The sequence below is a fragment of the Carcharodon carcharias genome, chromosome 5 (genome assembly GCF_017639515.1).
Source record: "Carcharodon carcharias isolate sCarCar2 chromosome 5, sCarCar2.pri, whole genome shotgun sequence".
In the NCBI taxonomy this organism is placed as follows: domain Eukaryota; kingdom Metazoa; phylum Chordata; class Chondrichthyes; order Lamniformes; family Lamnidae; genus Carcharodon; species Carcharodon carcharias.
The window spans coordinates 113,363,846-113,387,381 of NC_054471.1; the positions used below are offsets into that span (position 1 = coordinate 113,363,846).

Genomic DNA, 23,536 nt, shown 5'->3' on the forward strand with positions numbered 1-23,536 from the left:
TCCAAACTGTAAGGCATTTCAATAACCAAGTTACATATGGTTATAATGAATGCTTGAACTTATCCTACTTCTCACAAGCTAAAGCTAACAGTTGCTGAATATTACAGTTACTGGGTCACAATATTTTTAAACTGATAGGAAAATTACTTCAAGCTATAAAAAATACTTTAGAATAGGGTTGAATCTTCAAATCAGGTTACTTCACATTTTATTGTAACCTTTTTTTTAATTCAGTAATCTTAAACCATCAACTTGCAGAGTTCCCAATGCAAGCGTCATGATTTGACCACATTTTACAATTCTTAAAAGACAAAGTCCTATATATCCTGGACGCATTGTATATGTTATAGTTAACTGAATCTTCTTCACCTTGATTTTAACTCATCTTCCTAAATCGTTATGGATTACCTTGTTTCGCTCAACCTCACCATCTCATTAACTTCTTCACCCAAAAACATGACAACTCATCAACCTCATTGTAATGCAAAAATCGCATTTCCAAATTTTTTGACTATTCTGCCTAGGAGTAATTACTGGTAATTAAAATTACTTAGCTCATGAGATGAAATCCACAGAACATTCTGGAACCGTGAATTAGATCCCATCCGAGCCTCTGTCTACAATGGAATTTCTTACTCAATACAATCTACTTGAGACAATGGAGGTTTGATTACACTTTCTAGTAAGGACTTGGCCTAAATAGCCAAGTGGTTATGGTACTGGGCTTGTAACCCCAAGATCAAAAGTTCAAATCTCACTAATGACAAACTATGAAACAATGTAACTTCATCTGAATAGGATCAAGAGTTCAAATCTCACAATGGCAAACTATGAAATAATGTAACTTCATCTGAAACAGATGGAAACGGGTTTGTACTCGAAAGAGTTACAAGCCGAGTCTGTGCACCAATCCTCGTGATTTAAACTTATAGCCTGCGGCCATACTAGTCTGAAAAAAAAAAACGCCCGATCTCGTCTGATCTCGGAAGCTAAGCAGACTCAGGCCTGGTTAGTACTTGGATGGGAGACTGCCTGGGAATACCAGGTGCAGTAGGCTTTGCTTGGCCTAAATAGCCAAGTGGTTATGGTACTGGGTTTGTAACCCCAAGATCAAGAGTTCAAATCTCACAATGGCAAACTATGAAACAATGTAACTTCATCTGAAACAGATGGAAACAGGTTTACTCAAAAGAGTATCAAGAGTTCAAATCTCACAATGTCAAACTATGAAACAATGTAACTTCATCTGAATAGGAACAGATGGAAACGTGTTTGTACTTGAAAGAGTTACACTTTCCAGTAACTATCCACATGCATTATGTTGGAACAGCTCCATTCATTTGGGCCCAACAAGTGGAGGGATGGGGATGCTCCTCCCAAGACCCTACAATTAAGAAGGCAGTAGCAAACTTAACTGGCAATTAAACTTGCAATTGCCAGTCACCTAAAAAGATCAGGGGCCAACTATGTTGCTTCCTGCCTAGTTGGAAGGCAGTGAGTCTGCAGAAACTTGAAATATTGGGAGAATCCTTTCATTAAGCTTAGCACCAACTGCTAACTCAGTAAGTGAATTTAACCCTCTAATTGAGACTGTGTGGGTTTGTTATTTTCTATATTGAGAGGTGTTATGAAATGGACTGAAATTCACTATGAACATTATTCTGCTTGTTCAAATATTATTTGTAAATATGTTAGTTTACAATTGACCTTGGTCTGTTTATCAATCAGCCCTCAAAGACACGGAATGGGGGCAGTTTTCAGTTCACCTAACAAGGCATTTTCTTGTTGTAGCTCTGATGTCAAGCTGTCATATGACAAAATACCGATCAAGCAATATAAACCTGTCATGGACAACACAGGATTTGCTTATAGGAGAGACAGGTGACACGACCCAAGAGAACAGCTAGTGAAGACCCAAAATTTGTAACAAGTAGGTGTGCAAATGGCCAAGATTTCAATCACTGGCAGTGCTCTTTCTTACCATTTTCTCATTTCCTTCCTTTCATCCATCCCTCTGACAGGCCAATCCCCCTTCATTTTCACTTTCCACCCTCGGAAATAAATATGGCCCCCAGCTCAGCTAACCTCGAACTCCAACCTTTCTCTTTTCTGCCTGATGCAATGATGTTATTGCCCCACATTCCCAATTCATTTCCATGGTTAAGCCTTCATCCTCATTAATCTCTGATTATCTTTCACCCCCCCCACAATGCTGCCCTATTATATAAATCATCTCTGTGCCCTCACATCCATGGGTCAATCCTGACTGCCATTAGATTGGCTTAATAGCTCATTGCTAGATTTTTGATAATTCTCTTACTAGAAGAAATTCGTACTGCTGCATTCAACTTTCATAATAATATGCATTTCCATTTTCTTCTTTCCTCTTGTGACTGCTTTTTTAGCAACTTGTATTTAGATGTATTTAGCCTTTCATGTAGCAAAACATCCAATGTGCTTTACAAGGAGAGAGATTAGCACTGCACAGGAAGGGAAGAAAAGTTAGAGGAGAGAGGCAGAAGCAAAATTGAAGGTGAATATTTTGCTACAATTAGAATAATATAAAGGCAGGTGGAAATAGGCACTTTTATTACAAAACAGCTATTGAATATTACCAACAAAAATGAAAATATAATCCCCTGTGCAACAACGATGATCATCCAGCTTCTACAAGCCTAGCAAGAACCCCAATCTTAGTTATTACAGATAGCATCATCTTGTATGCCATTAAGTTACAGTCTCTTCTCAGCAATTCTACAACTCACAAAGTGCCTATAATGAAACAAAAAGGAATTCTAAATAGAAGCAATTCTGGTCTATTGATCATTTGCCTGCGTTACAGTGACTAGACTTCCAAAACAATTCATTATCTGCAATGTGCTTTAAGTCATCCTGAAGAAAAGAAAGACACCATATAAAGGCAGCTCATTTTCTTATTCTTACTCAATAGTTTAGTCTGTTTCTTTTATAAGTCATATGTGAGAAATATAATGCCTCCATGGGAGTGGATGCATTTTATAAGATGTTCCAGAATGCACTGCATGGTTAAGTTGCATGATTAACTAACTGCACGTTTAATTTAATTATAGTTATCATGTTTATGGATCAATTATGATATGAACATGGCTTATAACTTAATTGTGGGATTTACAGCTATAAAAATAAAAACAAAACTTCCTTAAATTCTAATTTCAAACTTCTAATTCCACTTCTTTTATAAAGTGTACTGGGTCATCATAAACAGCAAATACGCTCTTTGCTTTTCAATCCATTGCTAATAATCCCATATGTTATTTATTATCAACATGTGCAATAGAGAACTTTCATTTATATAGTACCATATGATGTTGTCAGAACTTTGCTTTAAAAACAATTACTTTTGAAGTGCAGTCACAGTTACTATCTAGGTAATTTGCATGCAGCAATGATCCATAAACAACAATGAATGAATAACCAGATTATTTTTGGTTGGATTGGTTGAGGGAGAATTATTGGCAAAGATGCTGGGCAACTTCAAATAAAGCCATGGAATTGAGCAGGAGGATGAGGGCTTAGTTTGAAGTTTCATTCAAAAGACAATCCAGCAATCCTTTGTGCTGAACTCAACTGTCAGCCTAGATTATGTGATTTTAGGTGGATTTAAACCCAAGACCTTTGGCTCTGAGAAGAGTGATACCAAATAAGCCAAGTTGGCTAATACTTCAGAATAAATAAATCTGAATGATGCAAGTTATTCAGGTTGTTGCTCTTCATGTTAACCTCAGGTTTTTCTTTTTATCCCAAAACCTAAGTGAAGCCAAGGTCCATAATTCGCAATATTACTAAGGTTTAATAGAATAAGAGAAAAGGCAACATAAATCAAGAACTGGTGATTAGGTGGCAACAAGTTTGGATTTAAAAGTCTTTAGATTGCACATACAAGATTGATGGAGTAAGGTCTTCCATAGGTTTATGTTCCTGGGAAAGAGTGATTAAAGTGAGAAATGAGGCACTGAGTCTTCATTTTAAACAGTGAGAATGAAGGGAGGAGAAGAAAAACAATTTATTTGGAGCCAATAAGGAGCTCAAGAAGAAATCTCGTAAGAATGAGATCAAAAGTGATACAACTGAAAGGGTTATTAATTAACTTTAGACTTGTTTAATATTTTCACCAGGATGGATATATGCAACTACGACTTTTAATCTCCCATCTGTATTCCTCACCACCTTTCGACCTCACCATTTCACATTGCTCCTCTACTGCTATCACCTTCCTTGATTTGAGAAAAGATCATCTCCAATCACATCTTTGTATCCCTCAGCATTCACATCCATCTACTACTTCCAACACTACTCCTTTCTCCATTCATCTCATATAAATTTTCTCCCGAATCCCTTACAAACTTCTGACTGTCTAGCCTTTGCCATGATAATTCTGCAGCTTCTTTTCTCTCACTCCATGACTAGCTCAATGTTTCCACCCATTGTACAGCTCAGTGGGACTGCCCTCACTTGATTCCACTCTTACTTATCCAATCATAGCTAAATAATCTCTAACAATAGCATTACTACCTAACCCCACTGCTACCATTGGTGTCTCCTCAAGGATCTATGCTTGGCCCCATGCTCCATCCTCATTCATGTACTGCCCCTGGGCAATATCATCTTCAAGTTCCATATTGCACCATATACCTACCACCTTTTGCCTGTAAGGAGAGAAAGAGAAAAGCAGAAAAAGTTAGGGGAAAGAAACAATTACAATTGCTTGTATTTCTAAAATGGAGTGAACAGAAAAATAAGAGTGCAAAGAGATGGAGGAAGAGGTTTACAGAGGTGACAAAAGTTTGGTCATAAGGGTGGGTTTAAAGGAGATTCTTGAGGAGCAGGTTTAGAATTCCAGAGAATTTTAAAAGTTCAATAACAGTAATACTCAAGTAAAACTGGTGTATGCATTCATGCCAAGAAACAGCAATTAACATTGATGAAAATAAATCTTCCTGTTAATCAACCAGCTGGGCATTACTTTGAGAATTAAAATTTACTTTAATAGTCTATTTGGTGTGTAAATATCTTTTGCTCCAATATGCAACTGGATTGGTTCTGTTACCTCTAGTGCTACCTTCCAACGAATTAGGTTGGATTTGACAGCCTCCTAACATGCTGTCCAATTATCTAATCGATCAATCCTGACAATCTGCATGCCAGGGGAAAAAAGTACTTTTCCTTATGAAATAATGATAAGATAAAAATGGATTGAAACACTGTCACCTTAAAACACAAAGCTGACATGTATGGCTACTATAAACAGTTTGACTTCAGTATAAATGAAAATAGAAATTAAAATTGGTGCGGGGGCGGGGTCGGGGGGGAAGGGGAAGAAACAGAATACTCCTTCACACAGAACTTCCTAACTTATTCAATGTTTTTTTAGGAAACATTTTAATCTCTGCTCAATTGCACAATCCAAGGTGACTGCTGCTCACAGAGCTGAACAATAAAAATACAAAAAGCAATACTATTTTTTCAACAACTTGACTGTTCACTTCTTTGTGATCATAATTCCAACAATTCAAAGTATGCCTTAAATTATTTAAATTTCAACCTAGTTATCAGGGTCCACTGGAGAGACAGAATGAAAAAAAAGTTTTACATTTTTGTGGCAAATTTTCCCCATGTAAATACTTGCATAAGATTTGCTTGAGCATATTCATTCCATCCCATCAACAGCCATCCACAAATACTATGCCAAAACTAATTAGAAGTGTAATTAGGGAAATTCCTGCATGTGCAAAGCAGCCAAATTTGGAGGCCTTTTTACAGAACACTGACCATCTTCCACTGAGCAGCCAATGCATTTGCAAAATATGCTGCCACAAATATGTCACTATTTTTGTTGTGGTTAACCTAATGCTTCAAATGCATTTTTAAAAAGGTTTATTTTAAAAACACCATTATTGGTTCAAACTTTTCAGTATACCTTCCATTTGTATGCTGTTACTAAAGTACTGCATACCGTTTTAGGTAAACATTCTCTTGTAATGTCATCCTTAAAAGCATTTTAACACAATGGGAATAAGTTGCTGTCAAAATAACATTGAAACTAATGGCGCTGATTGTTATTCATACGCAAATGCTACAGCAACTTCAGGTGAAGACAGATGCAAAAATCCAGAAGTTGCAGTCCAAGATGCGCCACTATGGAAAAAATGTCAACTCTGTTTCACAACCGAAATGCATTGAACAATGTGGATATTCACATTTAACTATGCATGTGTGGACTCCAGAAGTTGCTGTCTATTTCAGAGGAATAAAGGTGGCAAAGCCATCAAATGGACAGCAACTTCTGAAGTCCACACATGCATAGTTAAATGCGAAAATCCAGAAATTGCTGCCAGTGATTCCACGTTTCCTCATAGGGTGCGCGGTTGAAGTACCCTAACAAAGAAATCACTGAACTTACAAGAGTGTGCTCTTTTATGTATTAGTCTCTCTCTAAAAGTCCTTGAAAATGTTAAACCTTTTTGACTGAGATGAAAAAGAGCAGCAAGGAGAGGATGAGGTAGAGCGAGAAGTTAGAAAGGGAGAGAAGGAGAAAGTTAAGTACAGAGAGAGAGGGAGGGAGAGAGAGAGAGAGAGAGAGACAGACAGATAGGCACATTGTGAGAGAAAGATAGCGAGAGAGAGAGAGAGGGGGAAAATGTAGCAAGACAGAGAGAGGGGGGAAGGGGAAAAGGTAGCGGGAGGGAGGGAGCGGGAAGGGGAAAAGGTAGCGGGAGGGGGCGAGCGAGGGAAAAGGTAGCGGGAGGGGGCGAGCGAGGGAAAAGGTAGCGGGAGGGGGCGAGCGAGGGAAAAGGTAGCGGGAGGGGGCGAGCGAGGGAAAAGGTAGCGGGAGGGGGCGAGCGAGGGAAAAGGTAGCGGGAGGGGGCGAGCGAGGGAAAAGGTAGCGGGAGGGGGCGAGCGAGGGAAAAGGTAGCGGGAGGGGGCGAGCGAGGGAAAAGGTAGCGGGAGGGGGCGAGCGAGGGAAAAGGTAGCGGGAGGGGGCGAGCGAGGGAAAAGGTAGCGGGAGGGGGCGAGCGAGGGAAAAGGTAGCGGGAGGGGGGCGAGCGAGGGAAAAGGTAGCGGGAGGGGGCGAGCGAGGGAAAAGGTAGCGGGAGGGGGCGAGCGAGGGAAAAGGTAGCGGGAGGGGGCGAGCGAGGGAAAAGGTAGCGGGAGGGGGCGAGCGAGGGAAAAGGTAGCGGGAGGGGGCGAGCGAGGGAAAAGGTAGCGGGAGGGGGCGAGCGAGGGAAAAGGTAGCGGGAGGGGGCGAGCGAGGGAAAAGGTAGCGGGAGGGGGCGAGCGAGGGAAAAGGTAGCGGGAGGGGGCGAGCGAGGGAAAAGGTAGCGGGAGGGGGCGAGCGAGGGAAAAGGTAGCGGGAGGGGGCGAGCGAGGGAAAAGGTAGCGGGAGGGGGCGAGCGAGGGAAAAGGTAGCGGGAGGGGGCGAGCGAGGGAAAAGGTAGCGGGAGGGGGCGAGCGAGGGAAAAGGTAGCGGGAGGGGGCGAGCGAGGGAAAAGGTAGCGGGAGGGGGCGAGCGAGGGAAAAGGTAGCGGGAGGGGGCGAGCGAGGGAAAAGGTAGCGGGAGGGGGCGAGCGAGGGAAAAGGTAGCGGGAGGGGGCGAGCGAGGGAAAAGGTAGCGGGAGGGGGCGAGCGAGGGAAAAGGTAGCGGGAGGGGGCGAGCGAGGGAAAAGGTAGCGGGAGGGGGCGAGCGAGGGAAAAGGTAGCGGGAGGGGGCGAGCGAGGGAAAAGGTAGCGGGAGGGGGCGAGCGAGGGAAAAGGTAGCGGGAGGGGGCGAGCGAGGGAAAAGGTAGCGGGAGGGGGCGAGCGAGGGAAAAGGTAGCGGGAGGGGGCGAGCGAGGGAAAAGGTAGCGGGAGGGGGCGAGCGAGGGAAAAGGTAGCGGGAGGGGGCGAGCGAGGGAAAAGGTAGCGGGAGGGGGCGAGCGAGGGAAAAGGTAGCGGGAGGGGGGCGAGCGAGGGAAAAGGTAGCGGGAGGGGGCGAGCGAGGGAAAAGGTAGCGGGAGGGGGCGAGCGAGGGAAAAGGTAGCGGGAGGGGGCGAGCGAGGGAAAAGGTAGCGGGAGGGGGCGAGCGAGGGAAAAGGTAGCGGGAGGGGGCGAGCGAGGGAAAAGGTAGCGGGAGGGGGCGAGCGAGGGAAAAGGTAGCGGGAGGGGGCGAGCGAGGGAAAAGGTAGCGGGAGGGGGCGAGCGAGGGAAAAGGTAGCGGGAGGGGGCGAGCGAGGGAAAAGGTAGCGGGAGGGGGCGAGCGAGGGAAAAGGTAGCGGGAGGGGGCGAGCGAGGGAAAAGGTAGCGGGAGGGGGCGAGCGAGGGAAAAGGTAGCGGGAGGGGGCGAGCGAGGGAAAAGGTAGCGGGAGGGGGCGAGCGAGGGAAAAGGTAGCGGGAGGGGGCGAGCGAGGGAAAAGGTAGCGGGAGGGGGCGAGCGAGGGAAAAGGTAGCGGGAGGGGGCGAGCGAGGGAAAAGGTAGCGGGAGGGGGCGAGCGAGGGAAAAGGTAGCGGGAGGGGGCGAGCGAGGGAAAAGGTAGCGGGAGGGGGCGAGCGAGGGAAAAGGTAGCGGGAGGGGGCGAGCGAGGGAAAAGGTAGCGGGAGGGGGCGAGCGAGGGAAAAGGTAGCGGGAGGGGGCGAGCGAGGGAAAAGGTAGCGGGAGGGGGCGAGCGAGGGAAAAGGTAGCGGGAGGGGGCGAGCGAGGGAAAAGGTAGCGGGAGGGGGCGAGCGAGGGAAAAGGTAGCGGGAGGGGGCGAGCGAGGGAAAAGGTAGCGGGAGGGGGCGAGCGAGGGAAAAGGTAGCGGGAGGGGGCGAGCGAGGGAAAAGGTAGCGGGAGGGAGCAAGCGAGAGAGAGTGGGGGGAAAGGTAGCGAGAGAGGGGGAAAAGAAGGTAGCGAGGGAGAGAGGGGGAAAAGGTAGCGAGAGAGCGAGAAAGGGGGTAAAAGGTAGCGAGAAAGGGGGTAAAAGGTAGCGAGGGAGCGAGAAAGGGGGTAAAAGGTAGCGAGGGAGCGAGAAAGGGGGTAAAAGGTAGCGAGGGAGCGAGAAAGGGGGTAAAAGGGAGCGAGAAAGGGGGTAAAAGGGAGCGAGAAAGGGGGTAAAAGGGAGCGAGAAAGGGGGTAAAAGGGAGCGAGAAAGGGGGTAAAAGGGAGCGAGAAAGGGGGTAAAAGGGAGCGAGAAAGGGGGTAAAAGGGAGCGAGAAAGGGGGTAAAAGGGAGCGAGAAAGGGGGTAAAAGGGAGCGAGAAAGGGGGTAAAAGGGAGCGAGGGAGCGAGAAAGGGGGTAAAAGGGAGCGAGAAAGGGGGTAAAAGGGAGCGAGAAAGGGGGTAAAAGGGAGCGAGGGAGCGAGAAAGGGGGTAAAAGGGAGCGAGAAAGGGGGTAAAAGGGAGCGAGAAAGGGGGTAAAAGGGAGCGAGAAAGGGGGTAAAAGGGAGCGAGAAAGGGGGTAAAAGGGAGCGAGAAAGGGGGTAAAAGGGAGCGAGGGAGCGAGAAAGGGGGTAAAAGGGAGCGAGGGAGCGAGAAAGGGGGTAAAAGGGAGCGAGGGAGCGAGAAAGGGGGTAAAAGGTAGCGAGGGAGAGAGAAAGGGGGTAAAAGGTAGCGAGGGAGAGAGAAAGGGGGTAAAAGGTAGCGAGGGAGAGAGAAAGGGGGAAAAAGGTAGCGAGGGAGAGAGAAAGGGGGAAAAGGTAGCGAGAGAGAGAGAGAAAGGGGGAAAAAGGTAGCGAGAGAGAAAGGTAGAGAGGAAGAGATAGAAAGATAGAGGGAGAGAGAAAGATAGAGATTGTCAGAACCAGTGTGAGAGGAGGGGAGTGACAAAGAGAAGGGAAAGGGAAAGAGCTAGAAAAATTAGCTGTGAGATAGAGAGGTAGTGTATAAAAGTTTGCCATTTATCAGCTCAGATTTAAGCCACATACCACCAGATCCAGCCCAAGGTGCAAGCCAGAAGGTTCCATGAGAAAACTCAAATAGTTTATTTTCCAATATTGAGCTAAGGAAAGTTTTGATTAACGTAGGATTTGATGTAGGATGGAGAGTTAAATAATGTTGATACAGCCTTGGAGTTAATTGTAGGAAGGTAGAATTAAACATTATCAGCACATGTTCAAAAAATGTCTGTGTGTGCAGGCGTTATCACTAAGTCAACAGCTGGATAATAAATAAAAAAAACAGTGGAACGGAGGATGAATCTTTCAGAACACCTCACACAGCCACTTGAGATGATGAAGTGGTTTCCTAGGGAGACATAGGAATGAATTCAGAAGAAAGCAGCGCCATAAAGTGGAAGAATGAACTGGATCAAGACACTGTTTGGTCAGCAGCTTTTGGAGACTATAACAAGGAGTCCAAGCACAAACAAATCAGAAAAATGCAGTATAACAATAAGGCTCAAAAGGAAACTCTCAGAAAGCAGCTGAATGGCAGCTTTAAATCAACAACTGACCACTAAAAGCAGCATATTTAACAAAGACCGCTGTTTTCACACTGAATTGATTTCATGAGGCAACTATTCCAAGACTATCTTTGGTCACCAGGTATTTTAGCTTGCTGATTTTGGACCAAATGTTTAGGTATATTGGCAATATAAGAAACAGTAATGATTCTATTTCAATTATGAACAATTACTTTCACAGAAAATTCCATGTCCATTGCAAATCTGTACCTTAGATCTCTCCTCCTCCAACACCCACTGACCTCTTTCTTGTAGGTATGCATTTATTAAACATAGACAAACAAACTGGAACTCACTGAGTCAGAAACTCTCGCAACATTTAAAAAGTATTCAGATATTCACTTGTGTTGCCATAGCCTCCAGGGCTGGAAAATAGGATTAGTATTGTCAGATCTTAGTTGACTGGTGCCTACATGATGGGCTGAATGGCCTCCTTCTGTGCTGTAGATGTCTGAGTCCGAGTCAGTTTGGACCTATCAAAATATCCACATATATTTCAATGCAACCCAAAAACAGAAAACTACCTACTTCAATATGTATTCTGAATTTCTGGAAAAAAATATGGTTTTCCGCCAAACACAGAACATGAGAGACTACCCTCCCATCACCACTCCAGTAAACATTTATGATAGTTTAATAATTTTGGGTTTTTTTCTTCTCGAAGGGGGAGTCAAATTACATTCATGAGCCACCTGAAGTTCCCAAGCCTTGGTAATCCAGCCATTTTAGTCCAAGGAATTCAGTGCTATTTGCACTTGCGTTTCTTAGTCACTGGTTTGCTCTGCGTGGTGTTTTAGACATGGAGGTTCTGAAAAAGCTGCTCTTAAACACTGTTGCCTCATTGATGGGTAAATTCTAAAACAAGACACCAAGATCAGTTAATATCAGCAAATTAAGATATATAAAAATTGATAGTAGTTACATATGCTGCCTACATGATTCAATTGGACAAAACATAAGTGACCAAAAAACAGTAAACTTGGACACCCCTGTTCTAGGCCATTTAGAAAAAAGGTAAGTTTGCATTCAAAATTTAAGTAAACAGACAAGTTTGTTAAGAATGAACTTAGAGCAAAGGATTTTAAAATGGCTAATAATCCTCCCAGGCTTCTGTTTCTGCTAACATTACCCTCTAACCTGAAAATACAAGATCATGGAATCACAGAATGGTTACAGCACTGGAGGAAGCCATTTGACCTGTTGTGTCTGTGCCAGCTTTCTGCAAGAACTCAGCAAGTCCTACTTCCCCATCCTTTCTCCTTAGCTCTGCAAATTTTATCCCTAAGTGCTTCTCCAATTCCCTTTTGAAAGCCACTATTGAAGCTACCTCATCACATTCTCAGGCAGTGCATTTAAGATCCTAGCCAGTTGCTGTGTAAAGGTTTCTCCTCACGCTCTTTTGCCAATCATCTTAAATCAATGTTCTCCAATTCTCGAACCTTCCGCCAATGAAAGCAGTTTCTCTCCATCTACTCTGTCTAGAATCCATCATGATTTTAAACATTTCTATCAAATCTCCTCTTAATCTTCTCTTCCTAAAGGAGAAGAGCTCCAGTTTCTCCAATCTATCCACATAAATGAAGTTGCTCAAACCTGGAACTAAAGCCCAGCAACCCATATGCTTTTTTAACCATATTCTCAACCTGCCCAACCACTTTCAATGATTTGTGCACAAATACCCCCAGGTGTCTCTGTTCCTGAACCCCTTTAGAGTTGTACCCTTTAGTTATATTTCCTCGTTCTTCCTACCAAAATGTATCACTTCACTGCTGCATTAAATTACTTCTGCCAGGTGCCTGCCTATTCCATCAGCCTGTCTACATGCTGTTGAAATTTATCATTATCCTCCTTAAGTCTTCAAGTTTTGTCATGTGTAAATTTAAAAACTGTGCCCTGTACTTCCAAGTCTAGGTCATGAGCGTATATCAAGAAAAGCAGTGCTTGAGTACAGACCTCTGAGGAGTCCCCCCACTGTATATTCCTCCAGTCTGAAAAACAATTATTCACCATTACTCTCTGTTTCCTGCCAATCAGCCAACTTCGTACCCATCCTGCCACTGTTCCTTTTATTCCCTGGGCTTCAATTTTGCTGGCAGGCCTATTATGTGGCACTCTATCAATCACCTTTTTGAAGTCTATGTACACCACATCAACAGCATTACTTTGATCAACTCTCTCTGGTACCTCATCAAAAAACGCAAGCAAGTTAGTTAAACACAATTTGCCCTTATCAAATCTGTGCTAGTTTTCCTTAATTAAGCCACACTTGTCCAAGTGACTGTTAATTTTTTCTCAGATTAATCGATTTTAAAAACTCTCCCACCACCTACATTAAATTGACTGGCCTATAGTTGATGAGATTATTTTTACTCCCTTTTTAAAATAAGGGTGTAACACTTGCAATTCTCCTGTCCTCTGGCATCACTTGTCTAAGGATGATTGGAAGATTATGGCCAGTGCCTGCACAATTTCCATCGTTACATCCCTCAAAATCCTCGCATGTATCCCATCCAATTCTAGTGACTTATCAACATTAAGTACAGCCAACCTTTCTAACACCTCCCCTTAATCAATTTTTAACCCATCTGGTATCACAATTATCACTTCCTCCATGATTTGGCAGCACCTCCTACTTTGGTAAAGACAAGTGCAAACTACTCATTTAGCACCTTAGCCATGCCTTCTACCTCCATGTATAGATCTCCCTTTTGGTACCCAATTGGCCCCAAGTCTCCCCTTATTACCCTTTTACTGTTTATTTGTCTACAGAAGGCTTTTGGATTCCCTTTTACATTTGCTACTAGTTTCTTCTCGTACTGTCTTTGCCTCTCATATCCTTTCTCACTTCCCCACTGAACGTGCTATATTTAGCCTAATTCTCACTGTATTATCTACCTGACATCTGTTATACACTCTCTTTTTCTGCTTCATCTCCACGCAAAAAGCATTCTGGAGTTCCCACATGGAGCAGGATGAACATCTGATGGGACTGAGGTGTCTTGCCAATACCTCTATTTATTGGGCTACTAACCAAATTTACCAGAAAATACAAAACTTTAAAAATGAACAATATTTAAAACACAATTTAATTATATTGATTATCTTTAATTCTTACTTTAATACTTACCCTCTATACTTAGGTTCTGCTGCTCCTTAGTCTCCACACCAACTTTATTCTTACTCTTTCAATTTCTGCCTGTGCTTCTTCCAGTCAGGCCTGTTTTGCTGACATGCCTTTTATCCCACTCAGCTTTAGCTCCTCCATTTTAATTGTTTTTTAAAGTCACCATCAATTTACTAAATGCCTTGTGCTCCCTTACCACTGGGTTCTCCAATTGAAGACCGCTCTTGTGAAAGAAAAGTGAACATATTTGTTGTTTATTCATCCAATTTACTTACACTCACAGCTCCACCTATGTACCTGCTGTGATGTCAATGTTGGCATCACTCTATTAGAACTTTGAAAATTCTCTGGTGTTTGCTCCTCCCTTGGTTTTCCACACTGACTGGGAATTCTCCTTGATTGCCACTTTTTAAACTCGCTAGGATCCTCCAATGTATAAGAGAAGTCAAAGGTGGATGGATTTCAAAGCTTCCCTCCAACCACCATCTGGATTCAGCCCCAATAGTTCAGAAGAGACTGAGGCCCAGATTTTTCAGTCAGCGGTGAAGTAAGGGAACTCAACACTAACTATGAAGCAACTCTTGTTGAGAGATCTGGCGATCTCTGACAAGAATATCAGATCCAGCTTGTGCAGTGGTACTGCGACTGATTGCAATGTTTTTAACAACAATTACAGTGTAGAGCAGTATAGTGATATCATCAAGCTGTCCAAGCAACCAATCACATTAAAGGATTTTAACAGACATCCAACCAGGAAATAAAGCATTACATTAAAATAATTTGCAAAATATGTTTTACTGCATGTTAAAAGTTGGGACATACATATATTCTTTAAAAATGTTTTTAAAAAATGAAAATTTAGTTGAAAAAAATCCATTAATGACCTTTTCAATGTCAGTCCTGCTGTTCATCAAATTTTACTAAGCACATTGTTGCACCCAGTTATACCTGCGTTGTCATGCTACCAACCCTAAAAAAGCTCTCAAAAAGTGTTACTGCCATGTTAGACGTGTACTTGTAGATCTTTTTAGTAATTTTAAAATATTGGCTGCGGTCGTCAATTAAATGCAGAGTTGTTGCTCCAAGCAACTGTTAACTGAGGAAGCCATAATTTGATGCAATATAGGAAGGCTGTTGTATACAGGAAAACATTTTTAGCTTTTTATTCCAAATTTACTACAGTTAAGGTTTTCACCCCATTATAAGCGCTCTTGTTCCATTTCAACTTCCCATGAGCCCTTTTCTTTCCTGTCATGCATGTGCACAAGTGATCTCAATTAAAGACCTCCATGAAGGCAAAAGAAATCAGACATTGTAACCAAATAGAACAGGAAATCATTATTTTTGTAAATGCACTGACAAACCTGTCAGCCCAAATACAGTTTTGAAATGCTAAAACCTACTTTGATCTCTCATTTTTAGAGAGATTTATTTTGGTGGTTTATGTTTCAATTTTCTTTTCAAAATCTCTTTTTGTATGCAGTAAAATATCGCCTCCATTATCAACATCAGATGTGCATTCACTGGCATCCATCTCTGCCAGTTCCAACTTCCAGTGTCTGTTAGCTTGGCACATTGAAATGAAGGCACCATTTCTTTAGTGCCTATGATTATGAGAAAACAAAACCAGAATCACAGGAACAATTTAAATTAAAAGCTAAACTGCATACCCATGCACTCCCTAAAAAAAGTCCAACTTAGATTTCAAAAATCCGTGATCCACTGAGGCAAACTGCAACTGATTTGCCAACATTGGTAAGCCAGACTTAGCTCTGACATCCAGACATGTAAATCTGCAACACTAGGATGTTCATGAAAAAATGCTCATATCCAGACTAGTTAAATATTGTGAGAATCATTGGGAACTTTGGGCAGTAAGAGCCATAGTCTAGAAGATAGTTCCAGCTGGCACTCAATAATGGAAATTGAGAGGGGAAAATGAAATCCTAACATACTATCACTGTTCTTTTAATTTTCAGCCTTGATTTTAAATCATCCACTTTTTTAAACTGCCAAAGATCAATGTAAAATGTATTGCACGGTGTAGGGAGAAGTGTTTTATTTTTGCTTGTTTTTTAATAAAAAAATTCCATTTATACCTGCAAATCCAAACTTCCTTTAACGCATTTTTGCCCAATTAAACATCCAATGAGCCCAGAGTTGAGGTGTGAACTTTATTTTTCAAAAGATATATCTTGTTTCTGTAGCTCATCCCTGCTTCAAGGTGAAAGTGACCCCCAACAGTATTGTTCCTTCATGAACAATTCCAGAAGCCTACATAACAGGATAACCTACCTCATCAGAGCATAATTCAGTCAGCCAATGAGCTTCCCAAATGTAAATGAAAAAAATAAAAGTAATCTCAACAAAAAACATATAAAACTGAAGTTGTCCATGACAAATTAATCATAGTTAACTGAATATAACTCTAGGTATCTAAATAGCTCATTATTATACATCAATTTTCTCTATATACAGCCATAAAAATGGCATTGTTTTGAACTGATTAAATATGCAAAATGTAAATTTTATCCATAAATATTAATTTCAGATATGGTCAAATATAATGTAATGAAGATACAATGGGCAAATTCATATAATACAGTTTTGTATCTTAATCATAAAAGTTCCTTTGCATTGTTTAATGTTTTGACTTGTTAATAACGATTCACAATTAAAGTAAAATAATAAGTGTATTGTATGGTTTGTTTACATACATCATGGTCTGAAGCTCCATAACAAAGCTGGTCGACTTTGCAGATCCCCTCCCAGTGCTTGATGCTGTGCTCCCTGCACCTGACATGGGACTGGCTGCATTACTGCTCATCTAAAAGAAACAAATAAAGAATCTCATTTATATTAACAGAATGTTGTCACAGGCCAGGTTTTGGAAATACATGAACACACATTAAAGCAAATAACTAAACTGATCTGGCACCTGACATTAGGATAGTATTAATATGCCAGTACAAATTATTCAAATATAAAACGTTAAAACATAAACATCAATTGAACTCTACACGACATCTGATTATTTGCTTCAAATGTTTTTTATGTAGTTTTAAAAATTACAACAAAATTCCCTCCCAACAACTCATTGCACCAGGGCTGAGCTATTAAATTCACCTTCCACCTTCATAATCAATTACTTACAAGAGACTTGGCAAAGCAAAAGATGCAAACATGTGAGTTAAGCCCTTTTCAGAAAAATATACATGTTCCTCTTTGCTGCCTTGTCAAGGGAACATTACATTCTTTAAAATATTTCTAAAAAGCTTACCAATTAAATCAATCTTATTTAACCTTGTGCAATTTGGTGCTGCAAAACTTTCTGCCCTGATAGACCACAGGATACAGGAGCCCAGGCATCCTAGAAAGAAAGTACCAAACTTTCAAGCAGAAAGAGAACAAGGTTTGTGTTCAAATGTTAACATAATTTCAGTTAAACCTATTAACTCCCATTAATTGCTATTTGACCTTTTTGTCCTTTTCAATACTTTTGTAAATTCTGAAATTCTCATCTATAACTAGTTCTAATGATTTGTAGAAATCTCTAACACATAAATATTTTGCAAGTAATTATTTCAAACACTGGATCCACTGAAACGATTCTCATTTCTTACACAAAACTCAATGGTTCAAAGGGAAAGAAAATGCAAATAATTTCCAAATTATAGAAACAAAAAATACTAATCTCAGACAAAGTGCTCTATCAAAATAATCGCTTGTGTGACACCCAGCTTCAGCACAAGAACATGAACTGCCTGTGGAAGCACTGGAGTAGTGGTACAGTGTGATCAGAAACCACTGTCCATCAAGTTTAAACAAAAGAAATGCATGTGTTCCACACAACTCATCAGCACATAGCTTTTAAATTGTTATAGTTTTTCAAAACTTACTATTTTCCTTCACATTTGCTTTTTGTTTTAAATTATTTTCTCTCTCCCTCTGCAACAGTTCAGTGTATCAAAGGTGTCTCCAAGACGCCTGCTTCAGCGAAATAGGATGGGACCAGCTGACGCAAAATCTTTCAGTTATTGCACCTGATCATGAACATTTGCACACTTAAAAAGAAAGTTAGATTGAGATTCAATGGCAGGCCACCTTGGGTATAATGCTCAGTACCTTAACAACAAGACCAATCCCACTAAAGATTCCCGATTTGAGGATAATCTTTAAGATGCACTGTTTAGTCCATTTCACCATTCCCACTATTATGCAAGAATCAGAATTCTTCATTTATCTTCCAATTTAGTGCTACACTTTAACACTGTTGTGAATAGAAAACAATTTTCCAGATAAACAAGCTCTTAAGTGAAAATGTTAAGTTGTTGTGTAAGTGACAGAAAACTGTTCCTAACAGAACACAGGATGAACAAATAGGATAACTAGTACGTGCCAGTTTGTCACTCCTTAAATTAAAAAGAAATGACTTAATGGTTTTAAAATTTAACACATGTACATGAACAAAAGAGTTACTTGTCTCTCAACATGAAAGTAAATCAGACTTTTAGAAACTATAAAACTCTGCCTATAATCAGTATGGAATGCCACAGTGACAAACACATTTTAGACCCATTAGCAAAACAGCGTAAGAATTTCAAACCATCAAAAATTCACTGGCAAATCTTCATAAGATTCCTTTATTTATTCCAGCAATTGGAAAAATAGACTAGAAATGTGTCTCCAAGTACACAGACAGCTTCTTTAACATTAAATCCCCTCATCTGTTGTTTATTTGGTGAATTCTGGAACGCTCTCAACCAAATATTTTCAATGCAAAATTAAGGCATGCAAATGGAAAACACTTTTGCATTGCTATTTTGTCATTATGTAGATCTGCAGATGATTCCTCAACATCCTTTCACCTTTATCTTAAATAAGAAATTTATTGAAGAAACAGGATCTCATTTATCAACCTATACAGACTGGATCTGAAATGCATTAACACCTAAAGGGCCAGTAGCAACATTCATTGCACCTTATGTACCGAGCAGATAACAATGTTTCTCATCACACCACAATCTTTATCAAACAATGCCGTCCAGTTTCATTCTAAATGCATGCTCAAATGAGAGACAACTCTTTAAACTGGAAGAACGTTTTCACAGCCATAACAATTCACAGAAAGCAACACTTACATACATTTCAACAGATGTTTGCTTGCTGATATAACGCAAGTATTGTCAAGAGGGCATCTACATTTGACATTATCCCTCCCCATCAAATTTGTGATGCTGTTCTGATTTTAATCTTACTTTGGAACAGAATCATCAAACTTGAGAGAGACCTTTCAAGATTTCTAAGACACAGAGCAGAAGTATGAGACAGGTTTACAATTTTCAAGCTATGCTGAAGATTTATTTTGATTAATTTTCCTTCATCCCAGTAAACATCATCTTTAAGAAAGCCAAGTTGGAAAGGCTTCACTGTGGTTTAAAATTGGGTAAGCCAGACATTTCTCACCTCATTCCCTACCTTGAGCATCATCCAACTCAACTAAAGATACAGACTGGCAGCTCTGAAATTTGTGGCCCTCTTCTTAGGAGTCTGTCATAAAAAGTTATTTTTTGTAGTATTGAATGAGGAAAGGATATTCGTCACGTTAAGCCCATTTCCTCTACTGACCATGCAATTATCCAATCATGAAAAAGACAACCAGCCACAGATAAACGTACAAGTGGTTAAAATTGTGTCTTTTATCTGATTCCTTATTACAGCAAAACTTTAATTCAATCTATAACCTACACTACTCAATCATAATTAGCTTAATTCCACAGATGATACTTCCATGAAGCTATATTATTCTTAAATATTTAGCCCACAAAAAATAAGTTACCAGGGCCAGTTGGCTAGATAGCAACTGTGTGGTTCAGATTAACACCAACAGCCCAGGTTCAATTCCTATTCTGGCTAAGGTAGACTTGGGACCTGCCATTCAATCTGCCCCTGAGAGTGGAAGGCAATAGCAAACAACCACTGACAAAATAACTGTCTAGAAAACAGCTCAGCGTGAAGCAGTAGCAGACAATGAGCCAAGGACCTGTCTTTGGGCAGAGCACAATGGCAAAAAAAGTTAATCACAATTTTAGTAACATGTGCTGCAAGCCCAATCCTCATATCCTTTAATTCATGCTGTGGAGGAACAGTCAATATTCCAGATCTCTACTCCTGCTTGAAGCTTATTACCTGTAAACCACTGTCCCTTAGTTGGGTATTCACTACCCAAGTCAAATAGCTTACTTATGTCTACATTATCTATACCTATAAGCATTTTATCTGGATTACTTGCGTTCTCAATCTTGATAATGAAAACAAGTTTAGTTCCTTTTTAATTTGCATAGCCTTTTCTGGGGATATTTCTGTGGTAGAAATTCCAATTACAAAGGCCTAGATTTTGCAGTGGCAACTTTGGGATCCACACATGTACAGAATAATGCTGAAATTCAGAAGTTGCTATCAGTGATCCTACATTCTTCTAGAGGGTATGCTGTTGAAGCCCCACCCCCCACCCCCAAAAGTTCAAACCTAGAGTAATGAATTTCCACTTTTACAACTGGTTGTCTCAGTGCAAAAACCCTTGAAAAAGGTACACCTTGTTGAATGAGATGTAACCAGGTTTTTAAAGATATACTAGCTTCATAATTATTGCTGAACATTCTCATTAACTCTGAAAAGTTAATTTTATATTTGTGGAATGTCAAATTGTTTCATTATGATAAAATTCCACCTGCTTTTAATTGTGTTTAAAGTTTGCTTATATTGATATTTTAATTCCTATCAAAATCCAATCATAATCATTTATTTCACTATCTGAATTGAAAATAAAGTGCCATTCAGTTCCTACTTTTTCTCTGGGATGCGTTAACGTGTTTGGCTAGTTATCCTGCTTGCTGACATCTCTGCTGCTGCATATCTGAAAATCCCCTTGACTTGGTTCCAGGTTTAAACTGCTGTCAGGAAAGGGGAAATCTGTCTAGAGAGGTCACTAGATCTTTATGGGCAGCTTTCTTTGAGGTCAGCAGTAAGTGTCACTGCTTCACTGCTAACCACAAATCTTGCCCATAAAATACCACAGCACAGAATTAGGCTATTTGGTCCAAGAGGCCTATGTCAGTATTTATGATCAACACAAGCCACCTCCAACCTTATTTCATCTCACCTTATCAACATATTCTTCCATTCCTTTCTCACTCATGTACTTGTCTAGCTTCTTCTTAAATACATCTATGCTAAATGCCTCAATCACACCATATGGTAGCAAGTTCCACTTTCTTAGCAATCTGAGTAAAGAAGCTTCTCCTGAATTCCTGAAAGCATTTTTTCGTGAAATATTTTATATTCAAGGCCTCTAGTTTCGACTTGTTCAAAACAACAGTCCTATTTACAAGATACAATGCATATTGGATTCTTGCTGAAAAGGGGCTTTAATGTGCAAAATTGCAGGACAGAAATCCCGAAACCCAATAATAATGACATTACTTTGAGTATTATGCAGCAACAAGGTATTTGTCTCAGCTTAGCCAAATTTTTCTCCATTTTAAAACGTTGCACTTTTTTTCTTTGATTGATGCAGCTGCATCTTTTGGCTTCAGCAAATACTATTTGAGGCTCTTAATGAATTACTTCCTCATCTCAATATGTTTGGTAGTTAGATAATTGACTTCTTTACACATCAAAGTCTTGCTTTGTGAAGCTGCCTGATTTCCTTTCTTCCGGACATTAAAATATAACCTAGAAGATGAAACACATTAGAAAACTTACTTTAAGCAATAGACTGAACATGAAATTGAAATCGCACTGTAATCTTTAGACATATGGTAATGTATCAGTTGCTCTGAAGTGAAATGCAGCTGTTTGCCATACCAAGTAAAATGAATTCAGATGTATAAAGTCTGTGAAGACCATTTTAACAAGTAACTCTGCACTACAACTAACTATATCAACAATACCACAGACAAATCATAGTTCTAAAGCTTATGAGTAAAATAAAATTAATCATTCCTTAGAAGTTGTCTCCTTCTCTATAAATTTGCAAAGCTTTCCAACGGACATTTCTTAAAAATGTTTAACCCTTTGAGAACTTGTGACATTTCTACCATTCATCAGAAAATAATCCAAGATTGCAAGACTACACTAAGAGACATGTACAGTCTACAAACCATGCAACACCTGAAATTAAGTACTGTAATTTATTAACAATTTTTGTATGCTTTCCCCAGTATTTTATCTTCGGGGGTAGGGGATGGGGGAGGTCTTGGAAAATGTCTCAGCTACTTCTAAACCATAAGTTATTCAGTTCTCAAATGACTTATTTCCAAAACTGTAAGACACTTTGCATTTCCAAATCCTAAAGGGCAGCTCCCCACTGACCCAGCTAGTTTGTCGAGCAGTTAGCTGAGCCATACAGACTACAACAGTTAATCAATCTCAGTTGAAATTCTAGAAATCTAGAGACAGTAGGTGCAACCATTAATGCTACAGCAACCTGTCTGTCGGGACACTTCCGTGACTAAGATAATCAACAAATCCCACCCCCACTTCCACTGCCTGTATTAAAGAAAAGCTTTTCCAAAATGTACTACAAATGAAGTGCCATGGCAATGTAGCATGGTAGGGTTCTTCCAAGTTGTGCTATTACAGCTCAAGGAAACAGATTCCATCCATCAGTCCACTGATGCCCCAATCTCGGCTTCATGACAAAGGGCAAGAGCTAATCAATTACTCCTTTAACCATAAGAGAAAAATTGGAGAAAAAGGAATTGCCAAAAACTGTCTTGGATCTCACAGAAGCTGCCTAACCAGTAGCACTTGCAACTCCCAGAAAGGGGTCAGCCACAAGAAGCCTGTGCCCAATGAAGCAGTGATAGGGAAGAAAATCGGAAAATAAAAACAAAGGGCAAAAAAAAACAATGCACTGCAATTTTGAAATCAAATTACAATGAGGAAGCTTGCAGTTATGCAGTAGGTACTTGAATCTCAACCTGCAGTCCAATTAGTCTGCCGAATTGCTATTACAACTATTTTTACTCATAATATTAATTGAGTTTGCAAGAAATTATAGAATGCTATTATTTATGCTAGTACTAAACAGTATTGCTCATTAATGTAGTGGAGCTTGAAATGGCAATAATCTGTTGTCTCCTCAAAGTCTACAAGACATGCGTATACACATGCACAACACTGCTAATAAAAAGATGCTACTGGCTTTAGTTGACTACAAATAAATAAATACTGTAGGAAAAAAGGATGAAGAGGCCTCATCAGAATTGTTAGAAGATTAATTTAAGAACTTCTGAGCACTACTGCAAAATATCAATTAATTCAAATGCTTACTAAAATTGCAAATGTTTCTTAATGCTGCCTTTCAATGTATACATTAAACAAAGGCCAACAGTTAATGGAAACATGTACAGCAATCCCTAACACTAGAGGTTCCTACTTTCATTACATAGCATGTAGTCTAGTGACAAATTGAAGTCATAAGGTAAGCAAACCTTCTCTCAGCTGTCGAATCCCTTACACACTAAGACTTTTTTATTTAAAAAAATATAACATTTAACAGTACACAGCTTTTAAAATTTTAAAGAAGTTCTTTCTCCAAATTAAATTAGTTTCTAGCGCCAAATACAAAACCACTTTATTACAAAAATAAATATTTGAGGATAAGAATTTTTTCTGTCTAGTAACAAATTTAAAATCCAATGATGCTGCATGATAATCTGGAACCACTACGACCGCAAAAATGAAAGTGCCAAAAGAAAAATGCCATTATAATCAACTAATCCATACTTTTTTCTCAATTACAGGAATAAACAGGGTTAATACTAAAGTAACTCTAAGATATTGGGAAAAAAAGCTTAAAAATTCTAAACTTTCCCTTCTTGATAAAACCTTTAAAAATTCTTCAAACTCTTACAATGTTAAATGTATAACAGAAAAGGAATGCAAGCTGGAGAATT

At 40.3% G+C, this 23,536-nt stretch overlaps 2 protein-coding genes and 1 pseudogene across 8 annotated transcripts in view; 2 read left to right on the forward strand and 1 right to left on the reverse strand.

Moving 5' to 3' along the window:
- Positions 1-23,536, reverse strand: part of supt3h (SPT3 homolog, SAGA and STAGA complex component) — a 526,661-nt gene that overhangs the window by 493,987 nt on the left and 9,138 nt on the right. For all 4 annotated transcript variants that reach the window (XR_005943141.1, XM_041188853.1, XM_041188854.1 and 1 more), the window contains exon 3: positions 16,292-16,401. Coding sequence is in view for 2 of the 4 variants with exons in the window: in XM_041188853.1 (XP_041044787.1) it covers positions 16,292-16,401 (110 nt within the window). In the remaining 2 variants the exon portion in view is untranslated. The remainder of the gene's footprint in view (positions 1-16,291; positions 16,402-23,536) is intronic.
- Positions 1-23,536, forward strand: part of runx2a (RUNX family transcription factor 2a) — a 203,906-nt gene that overhangs the window by 43,539 nt on the left and 136,831 nt on the right. Inside the window, exon 1 of one of the 4 annotated variants that reach the window (XM_041188848.1) lies at positions 1,913-1,930. The exons of the other annotated variants lie outside the window; for them this stretch is intronic. The gene's annotated coding sequence lies outside the window, so the exon portion shown is untranslated. Of the gene's footprint in view, positions 1-1,912; positions 1,931-23,536 lie in introns of those variants that run through there. 4 annotated transcript variants of the gene reach the window in all.
- On the forward strand, positions 932-1,057 carry LOC121278479 (annotated as a pseudogene).